Genomic DNA, 10,620 nt, shown 5'->3' with positions numbered 1-10,620 from the left:
TGTTCACACTGCTATGCTTTATCTTGGCCAGGTCGTAGTTGTAAATGAGAACTTGTTCTCAACTAGCCTACCTGGTTAAATAAAGGTGAAATAAAAATAAAAGCCAAGAGATACACCTACTGTATGTGGGCAGTTATACAAAAGTATGAGTGCAATGATCTCATCTAGCAATGGTTGTCTGCTTTTTTTGTTCTAGCTGGGATGGTATGTGATGAATTAGAGGCAGTGTGCTGTCAGCAGTGAACTAGTGTCAGATAATAAATGTGGAGCAGTTAACCACGCCTATGGGAATTCATAGTGCTAGCCCAGAATCCAAACTGATGTGCTCCATTTCACCAGGTGCCAGGTGCCTTTCATAAGTGATGGAAAAAGAAGCAAGAAAGAGCTCATAGAGACAACATTCTCATGTTGTGTCAATTCTTTATTATGCATCATCACCAACATGCAAAATCACTGATATGAACTAGCTCGAAAATCATACTACATATATTTCACACATTTATGATTTCAAATTGGCTTGCACCACTTCTTTAAAAGTGACTGGGTAACATTTTACACACACAGATATCAGGTATCAAGAGTGTGACTGTGAGCGTCTTTGAGTGTATGTTTGAGAGAGATGTGTGTGAGTGAGCAGAAAAATGCGAATAATTTGGTCAGAACATTTAAATGATAAAGCAACTTCAAAATCTATGGTAAGACAGTAGATATTGATTCTGAAACATGGGAAACAAACAATGTTCTCCGTTCTTGCAAGTGTAAACCTTTGAAACTGAAGTGCTATGAACAATGTTTCCATTCTATTCTTCTTTAAGGTATTGTACTTCCTACTCCAATGTCATGTCTGTCATCACATCTTTAAATCTCAAGCAGGTATTAGTAAAATAAACTCAACTATAACTCTTCATCAACATATAGCTAGCTATTAGTTAACGAAATCCCTCAGTAGACAATATCACTTTCCAGCATCAGATTTATAAAAAGTTCAGCTTGTTCTTCCTATACGGTCTCATTCGCTTAGTATCACCTACAGGCGCAATACACCAGGTTGAATTCAGTTAAATATGCAATGTGGCAAACACAAAATGCAGAAGACATAAATAACATTGTCCTTCTGCCACAAAGTTCTTACCTAATATAGCTAGTACTATTTAACTACTATATTTATGGGTGAATTAAACAATGTGATTTTGACAGTGATGAACATTTGCATTTTAACAGTGGCAGAAACAATGTTAGCTACATGTTGCATTGAAGGTTTGTCTGTACCCCATCCAAAGGTGAGCTAGGCTAATCAGCTAAGGCAGTGCACACAATATGAGATATGTCAAAAGAAATACATTCTCTGACAAGCCACTCTTTCAATTGGTTAAAAGCAAAGATAAAAGGTCAAACAACACATACAAAAGCCAAACAACACCAGTAGTTAAAAATCCTTGGACTGGTAGGCCAACCTGGTCATAGCGGTCAGACATACTATAGCTAACCTCTAGGTTATAGACAGTTGTGCCTCAGTTTACACATACACCAGGTTAATATTTGGATTCAAAAGCAATCTCACTGAAACACAACTGCCTGGTTTGTCCACCATACACCTACAACATATACTTGCACAATTCTTCAACAGCTCTTACCTAAACATAATATGATTAAAAATCAACAAATACTTCCCAATAAAGTTACTTGATTTTATGGCACCGGTGGTATAATAGACAGCTCTGTTGTTATATGATCTCTCCATATCGGTTCACAGTATTCACTTAAATATGCTGTTGGTTTTAAAAATAGATCTTTACATAATATAACTATGTACTCTATTGTTGGATTTAGCAGTGTCATAACTTTGATCCTTCCTTCCTGTCACTTTTTCTTCAGCTTGACTTGGAGATCATGCATGCCTGCGGACCATCATCTCCTCATAAGCCTCTCAGTGCCTTCTCTTCTCATCCATCTTCCAGTGTTTTTCTACTTTTGTTGCTTCGCAAATTGTTTACCTGTTCAGAGGATAGGGAGTTAAATACTGAGTTGGCATATAGTGTAGTGAGAAATTGTGAGAAGATGTAGAAGACCACAGAGAAATTAATTAGGCTACTTTACCACAAAACTGGTTCAGCATGGTCATTGCTGCAATGTCACCTGTATAGCACCAGGAACATAGCCAAGACGAAGAGAGAAGATTTCAAATAATAATATAAGGAATATGTTTTGTAATGCACCATTTCCCCTCGTTTTAAATATATTTAACCATAGCTCACCATGCGGGTTTTCTCTTGCTCCTGTCTGTGTTTTAGTAGTTCCTCCATCTTCAGCTCATCCTCCAGCACCTGAACCAGGTCGTTCTCATAGCACTCCTCCTCAACTCCACCAGTGTTCCTGCCACCAACACTATGGAGGTAAATCCAACATTACCATACTAAAATCTACTGTATATGATTGTGCAGCCTTTATAGATTCCTAGATTACTAGATCTGCTCCAGTGCTTGACGTGGACTGAAATAGGTGCCAGTACTCATTTTGGGTGCCGGTACCATTTATATTCAGGTGCAGAAACCCCTCAATACTTTTAAGCTAATATTCTATATGAGTTGCAAGAACTTAGTTCCGGTGAGCTTCTGCCCAAGTCAAGTACTGATCCACATACTGCATTCTGCATCAAATCAAACTTTATTTGTCACATACAAGTGTAGACCTTACCGTGAAATGCTTACTTACAAGCCCTTAACCAACAGTGTAGTTCAAGAAGAGTTAAGAATATATTTACCAAATAAACTCAAGTAAAAAATGTAAAATAATAAAAAGTAACACAATAAGATAACAATAATGATGCTATATACAGGGAGTACCGGTACGAGTCAGTGTGCGGGAGTACAGGTTAGTTGAGGTAATTTGTACATGTAGGCAAGGATGAAGTGACTATGCATAGATAATAAGCAGCGAGTAGCAGCAGTGTACAAAACATATGGAAGGGGGTGGGGGTCAATGTAATAGTCCGGTGGACATTTGAGAAATTGTTCAGCAGTCTTATGGCTTCGGGGTAGAAACTGTTAAGGAGCCTTTTCGTCCTAGACTTGGCGCTCCGGTACTGCTTGCCGTGAGGTAGCAGAGAAAACAGTCTATGACTTGGGCGACTGAAGTCTCTGACAATTTTATGGGCTTTCCTCCGACACCGCCTAGTATATTGGTCCTGGATTGCAGGAAGCTTGGCCTCTGAAGCGCCTTACGGTCAGACGCCGAGCAGTTGCCATACCAGGCAGTGATGCAACTGGTCAGGATGCTCTCGATGGTGCAGCTGTAGAACGTTTTGAGGATCTGGGGACCCCTGCCAAATCTTTTCAGTCTCCTGAGGGGGAAAAGGTTTTGTCGTGCCCTCAGTCGTGCCCTCACGACTGTCTTGGTGTGTTTGGACCATGATAGTTTGTTGGTGATGTGGACACCAAGGAACTTGAAACTCTCGACCCACTCCCCTACAGCCCCGTTGGCCCCGTTGATGTTAATGAGGGCCTGTTCGGCCTGCCTTTTCCTGTAGTCCACGATCAGCTACTTTGTCTTGCTCACATTGAGCTGTAGTCAATGAACAGCATTCTCACATAAGTGTTCCTTTTGTACAGGTGGGAAAGGACAGTGTGGAGTGCGATTGTGCCATTGTTCAGCCACGACTTGGTGAAACATAAGACATTACAGTTCTTATTAATGTCCCGTTGGTAGGATAATCGCAATCGTAGGTCATCAATTTTATTTTCCAATGATAGCATGTTAGGAAGTAGAATGGATCGCTTGTCTACGGATTCACAGAAGGCAGCCCGATCTGCGTCCTCTTTTACTCTGTCTTTTCTTCACGCAAATGACCGGGATCTGGGCCTGTTCCCGGGAGAGCAGTATATCCTTCTCGTCAGACTCGTTAAAGGAAAAAGCTTCTTCCAGTTCATGGTGTGTAATCGCTGTTCTGATGTCCAGAAGTTATTGCTGGTCATAATAGACGGTAGCAGCAACATTATGTACAAAATAAGTAAAAAAATAAGTTACAAACAATACAAAAATCTAACAAAATAGCACAATTGGTTATGAGCATGTAAAACGTCAGCCATCCTCTTCGGCGACATCTATACAATGGCATACTGTATTTACCGTGGTTTAGTGGTCATCTGTGCTAGAAGATCAGAAGTGGGAGAGGAGACCAGTTCCATGTTGCTCTCTGTCTCACTTCCAGCCTCTGACGGAGACAACACAGTGTTAAACTGTTGAAACGATGAGCAAAGTATACTTTCAAAAGTCAGATAGAAACAGTGAGACTATAGTATCACCTGAATTGAGCTCTTTAACCAATGAAGACATGGTGTTGGTGATGGAGTCAGCAGCAACAAGAAGGTCATTTCTCAAGTTTCTCCTGGGGCCTGGAGATAGAACAGAGCCTCTGTGAAGACTGTGGCTCTCCAGAACCAGAGTAGGCCAATCCACTCTCATCTGTAAAGTTGTGTATATGTGTGTCTGTGAATACATGTGTGTATTACCCTGAGCAAAGGCCTCCTGCACGTCTCCTCCCACACCCATGAGTGAGTCCTGAGGGGTGTGAGTGGGTGTGGTGCCGGCAGACTCTGACTGGGTTGGCATGGGAATGGGCCGGCTGACTGCGTGGCTGGGGGATGAGCGGGGAGAGCCAGGCCCTTGAGTCTGAAACAGGAAGTAGGGGTTTTAGTGTGACTCTAGGTGTCCCTTCCTGTCACTGTTTCAGTAGTAGTAGTAGTAGTACACCAGTGCAGTAACAACCAGTGATTATCTTGATCAACATTGATCTATCTAATGTTGGTGGAGCTATTTTTATACTGAATTATTCTGTTATGAATCTCTATAGGTCTGTATGGGGAAATTAAAGTGGGGATTGTAGCTTTGGTCAAGAAAAGCTCAAGGTCCTACTCATCATCACTGCTTAAAACCTCCAATAATTATATGTTATCATACCCATATGTCAATTACAATGTTATAAGACCCAGTAATGGAGCAAAAAATCCTCAAGTTCAGACCAGCTGTGCTGAAAAAGCTGTTAGGTTATGCATATAAAATCATAGTTAAAAAATACATCCATAAATGGTGAGCAACAAACATTGCACACATGCCATAATGAATTGTAAGTTCATTTAGTAGCACTTTTCATGAAATCAAAATGATCTAAACATTTAACATGCTGTTAGTTCAACTGACTGCTGCATTTTCATTTCCAATGAGAGCTGATCACATATTGTCAGCAAAACCACAAACAAACACAATATAATCACATTCATTTGTCCTCAAGTCTCTTCACATCTCTTTGAAAGAAGCATTAGTTATTTTTAGGTTTTACAGACAGACTTACAGCTTGCTTCCTTTCCTCCTCCTGTTAAGAAAAAATGTTATTCATTTACCGTCCCAAAAAACACACAATAGCATAATCATTCAATGAAGACAATTTCTTTCACATGTAAAAACCTATTGGGATTTTCTGCCTAGGCCTAAAGCAAGTCTGATGCTAGCATGCTAATGCTAGGTAGGGCTAACTAGAATTGCATTGATCCTTTCAGTTGAGTAATTAGATTGATAGCCTTACCACTTAATCCAGTAGAGTAAGCAGTTCATGTCAGAATTCTATCCATTATTGTTGCGACTGACTCCGGCTGAATATTATCCTATATACTGTTTTATTATGTGAAAGTGATGTTGGTTGTATATTGTCAGTGGTCATAATCCTATGATCAAAACAATGTCCTTGGGTAGACAGACCAGAAGAAGGTCTGTTAAAGCGTATATCTCGATATCTTGACATGGAAGAAATTGGGGAACACAAAGTCATTTTTGATAAAGACAGAGTTATGGGCTATGGTCAGAGGATGAGAAGGGAAGACCTGTCAAGACCAGAGCAACACCTCTGGATTTACTAACACCAGGGAAGTTCCGCAGTGAAAGTTGAAGTGCGCCCTCTAGTGGGCAAATAATGAAATGTGCGTTCTATTTTCTCTCCTCCCCAGTCCATCCTGGATTTAGCTGGAGGGTTATTTGTGGGCAAAAATGCGTGATACTGCAGCGGCAATTCTGATATTTAGCATGGTAATATGCAATGATTTTGTCCAATTTGTCGCAAAAAATGCGCTGACAAAGGAACGTTTGTTGACGTTTGACTTGATTGAACCATATTGGCCCAGCGTCGTTACCAGCGTCGTTAGGGTTTGGCCGGGGTAGGCCGTCATTGTAAATAAGAATTTGTTCTTAACTGATTTGCCAAGTTAAATGAAGATGTAAAAATAATAATAATAAAAAAAAAACGTGGTAAATGTTCGCTGATTGGTTGAATTTGCGAGCCCTCTTTTTGTACTGCGCTGCAGGGTCAGTTTTATGCAGAAATAGTGCGGTGTTTGGTACAATTTTCAAGCCCTCGCAAATACTTTTGCAAAAATGTTGCGATCACAGAATCGCGAATTCTGGAGGGGACTGAGTAGACCTATATTATAGTAGAAATTAAACTGTATGGCATGCATAGTGCGTTCTTACGCACCTTCAGCAGCAGCATCAGCTGCTCCAGCTGTACCATGAGTTCCCTGCGACTCTCCTGCAGAGCAGACATCCTCTGCTCCAGCTCATCTTTGCGTTGCCTGGTTGAGGAAAAACAACCATAATATATATATATATATATATACATACACACACTACATGACCAAAAGTATGTGGACACCTGCTCATCGGACATGTCACTCCAAAATCATGGGCATTAATATCGAGTTGGTCCCCCGTTTGCTGCTATAACAGCCTCCACTCTTCTGGGAAGGATTTCCACTAGATGTTGGAACATTTAGCTACAAGAACATTAGTGAGGTCTGGCACAGATGTTGGGTGATTAGTCCTGGCTCGCAATCAGCGTTCCAATTCATCCGAAAGCTGTTCGATGGGTTTGAGGTCAGGGGTCTCTGCAGTCCAGTCAAGTTCTTCCACACCGATCTCAACAAACCCTTCCTAAATGGACCTCATTTTCTGCACAGGGGCATTGTCATGCAGAAACAGGAAAGGACCTTCCCCAAACTGTTGCCACAAAGTTGGAAGCACAGAATCGTCTAGAATGTCATTGTATGCTTTAGCGTTAAGATTTCCCTTCACTGGAACTGAGGGGCCTATCCCGAACCATGAAAAACAGCCCCAGACCAAAAAGGGCTCTTCACTGAAGAGTTTTGTCTCACCAGGGGTGATGGTCGGATTCACGTTTATCGTTGAAGGAATGAGCGTTACACCAAGGCCTGTACTCTGGAGCGGGGTCGATTTGGAGGTGGAGGGTCCGTCATGGTCTGGGGCGGTGTGTCACAGCATCATCGGACTGAGCTTGTTGTCATTGCAGGCAATCTCAACATTGTGCAATACAGGGAAGACATCCTCCTCCCTCATGTGGTACCCTTCCTGCAGGCTCATCCTGACATGATCCTCCAGCATGACAATGCCACCAGTCATACTGCTCGCTCTGTGCGTGATTTCCTGCAAGACAGGAATGTCAGTGTTCTGCCATGGCCAGCAAAGAGCCCGGATCTCAATCCCATTGAGCACGTCTGGGGCCTGTTGGATCGGAGTGTGAGGGCTAGGGCTATTCCCCCCCAGAAATGTTAGGGAACTTGCAGGTAACTTTGTGGAAGAGTGGGGTAACATCTCACAGCAAGAACTGGCAAATCTGGTGCAGTCCATGAGGAGGAGATGCACTGCAGTACTTAATGCAGCTGGTGGCCACACCAGATTCTGACTGTTACTTTTGATTTTGACACCCCCTTTGTTCAGGGATACATTATTCCATTTCTGTTAGTCACATGTCTGTGGAACTTGTTCAGTTTATGTCTCAGTTGTTGAATCTTATTATGTTCATACAAATATGGACACATGTTAAGTTTGCTGAAAATAAACGCATTTGACAGTGAGAGGACATTTCTTTTTTTGTTGAGTTTATATGCACACATTTAAATGTCCCTTTACATGGTCAGGAATGATTTTTTTTAAAGAAACTTGATATGGGTCTACCTGAGAAGACGTAGCTCGGCCAGCAGAGTGGGGTTCTGTTGGGCGGTGCCCGTTGGCGGCTGGGAGGCCTGCTCGTGCTGCACTCGCAGGCGCTGGATCTCTTGCAAGATCTCTCTGTGACACACACGTACACACATGCCAGTTGAAGCTAGTATATCACATATGTAAACTTTTTGAAGTATAACTGAACAAAAATATAAACGCAACATGTAAAGTGTTGGTCCCATGTTTCCTGAGCTGAATTACAAGATCCAAGAAATGTTCCATAAGCACAAAAAGCTTAATTAACTCAAATGTTGTGCACACATTTGTTTACATCCCTGTTAGTGAACAATTCTTATTTGCCAATATAATCCATCCACCTGACAGGTGTGGCATATCAATAAGCTGATTAAACAGCATGATCATTACACTGGTACACCTTGTGGTGGGGACAATAAAAGGACACTCTAAAATGTGCAGTTTTGTCACACAACACAATGCCACAGATGTCTCAGGTTTTGAGGGAGTGTGCAATTGGCATGCTGACTGCAAGAATGTCCACCAGAATTGTTGCAAGATAATTTACCATAAGCCGTCGAAACTGAGGAGGAGTCTTTCTGTCTGTAATAAAGCCCTTTTGTGAGCAAAAATTCTGATTGTCTGCCCCTAGCTCCCCAGTGGGTGGGCTTGGCTCCAAGCCCACCCATGGCTGCGCCCCTGCCCAGTCATGTGAAATCCATAGAATAGTGCCTAATTTATTTATTTAAATTGACTGATTTCCTTCAACGAACTGTAACTCAGTAAAATCGTTGAAATTGTTGAATGTTGCATTTTTATTTTTGTTCAGTATAGTTTTGTTTTGTGCATTTCAGATGGTGTGTTTTGGCTTACAGGTGGGTTCTAGGGACGGCAGGTAACCTAGTGGTTAGAGTGTTGGCCCAGTAACCAAAAGGTTGCTTGTTTGAATCCTCTAGCTGACAAGGTGAAAAATCTGTTGATGTGCCCTTGAGCACGGGACTTAACCCTAATTGCCCCAGGGTTGCTGTTGATAATGGCTGACCCTGGCCGTGAACCACTTTAGGGGGAGTTGGGATATGCAAAAAAACAGATTTCCAGTTCACACATGCATATAATATACAAACTTGTACATACATGTGTGAAATAGGACATTTCCTAAGCACCAAATTATTATTATTATTATTTACAGCTAGCTTGAATACATTAAGTCTACCACAACCACATCAAGTAATTTGACTTGCTGTCAAATTGTTCTGGTACTACCATGAAAACAGGGCTACAGCCAAGGGCTGTCACTAGGGTTGGGAAGTATACCGTATATACCGTATTCCTCAGTATTTTGAAATGCTCATGGTATGATTTTCAATACCGTAGGAAAAAATGTGTTGTTTTGTTTTTGAATACATTTTCAAATGTGTACTTTTTAAATAAATACCTGCAGTCAACTTGTGCATTAAATAGATGAAGCAAATCGCATTTTTCATTTCACCTGTTAGATCATGTTTTATCGTGAAGCTTACCGGTAGTTCACCAAAACAGCTGTTGAGCCAGTCACGTGTGGTTGTTAACAAAGAAGCAGAACAGAGTCATATTCCCCTGCAGCGCAAGTTAGTGAGGTGATCAAGTTAAACTTGTATGAAATGGACTGTTTTGTCAGCTATATATCTTAACACTATTAAGTTACCAAATAACTCATTAAGATGTACCAAATAAATTCTATCCAGCTGCGTACTTGGTTTTCTAACTTGCTAGCCAAGGGGCTGATGTTACCTTGCAAGATCAAGCTTCTTAAATCTTGGTAATAGTAGAGACAATCCCCTCCTAGCTTGACATCCCTGCCGTCTTGTATTTGTTTTGTGTGTGCAGCAAAATGTGTAGCCTTATAAGTAGCCTTTTCAGAATCTTGAATACATTTATGAGCTCGTTAGCATTTACCTAGCATCCACTATATACTTAGTACTTGTTAGCATCTGGTTAGCTTTTTGGTTACGGAATTCTTGGGGGCTTTTTCCCCATGCGCTCGACCTGTCACAGGAGTCGCTAGAGCACGATGGGACAAGGATATCCCGGCCGGCCAAACCCACCCCTAACCCGGACAACGCTTGGCCAATTGTGCGTTGCCTCACAGGTCTCCCAGTCATGGCCGCCTGCAACACAGCACGGTGTCGAACCAGGATCTGTGGTGATGCAGTGCCTTAGACCGCATGCGCCATTCGGGAGGGGAGGCCCATTGGGGACTTTTTTAACATTGAATTTTTTTTTTTGGATCACCGGTAATACCGTATACCCGGGATGGCACAGGCACGGTATGAACGTGTATAATCGTGTAACCGACAATTATGGACAATAACTGTGAAAAAACAACAACGTCACAATCGTAATAATAATTTTAAAAGAAGGGGAGTTCAACTTTATATTCAAGTAGATATAGTTCACCCAATAGCAGTTTAATTTGTACAAGTGGGTAAAGTTTGGTGCAGTTCTGCTCATTTTACGAGCAGAACGGCATGGTCGGGAGGATATGCTTCATTTCCAAAAGTTCCAAGCGGTCAAAACCATTCATAAAGCTGTGTTGTTGCATTTTTTTAGTGTTGTAGCTAATTT

General features: G+C 41.6%; 1 protein-coding gene across 12 annotated transcripts in view; it reads right to left on the bottom strand.

Annotated features, from left to right (window-relative positions):
• Positions 1-403: 403 nt before the first annotated feature.
• Positions 404-10,620, bottom strand: part of LOC139376163 (dystrobrevin alpha-like) — a 37,353-nt gene continuing 27,136 nt past the window's right edge. For 7 of the 12 annotated variants that reach the window (XM_071118415.1, XM_071118423.1, XM_071118414.1 and 4 more), the window contains 9 exons: positions 8,017-8,130; positions 6,521-6,617; positions 5,348-5,368; positions 4,509-4,668; positions 4,302-4,391; positions 4,126-4,210; positions 2,256-2,385; positions 2,098-2,136; positions 404-1,994 (listed from right to left, as the gene is read on the bottom strand). In XM_071118415.1, the coding sequence (XP_070974516.1) occupies positions 2,119-2,136; positions 2,256-2,385; positions 4,126-4,210; positions 4,302-4,391; positions 4,509-4,668; positions 5,348-5,368; positions 6,521-6,617; positions 8,017-8,130 (715 nt within the window). In that variant the 3' untranslated portion in view covers positions 404-1,994; positions 2,098-2,118. The remainder of the gene's footprint in view (positions 1,995-2,097; positions 2,137-2,255; positions 2,386-4,125; positions 4,211-4,301; positions 4,392-4,508; positions 4,669-5,347; positions 5,369-6,520; positions 6,618-8,016; positions 8,131-10,620) is intronic. The other 5 variants (XM_071118419.1, XM_071118416.1, XM_071118421.1 and 2 more) reach the window with 1 other exon arrangement.

Source organism: Oncorhynchus clarkii, chromosome 20 (genome assembly GCF_045791955.1).
Source record: "Oncorhynchus clarkii lewisi isolate Uvic-CL-2024 chromosome 20, UVic_Ocla_1.0, whole genome shotgun sequence".
Lineage (NCBI taxonomy): Eukaryota > Metazoa > Chordata > Actinopteri > Salmoniformes > Salmonidae > Oncorhynchus > Oncorhynchus clarkii.
The sequence above is the reverse complement of the archived record's forward strand: the minus strand, read 5'-3'. Positions and strand labels throughout refer to the sequence as shown.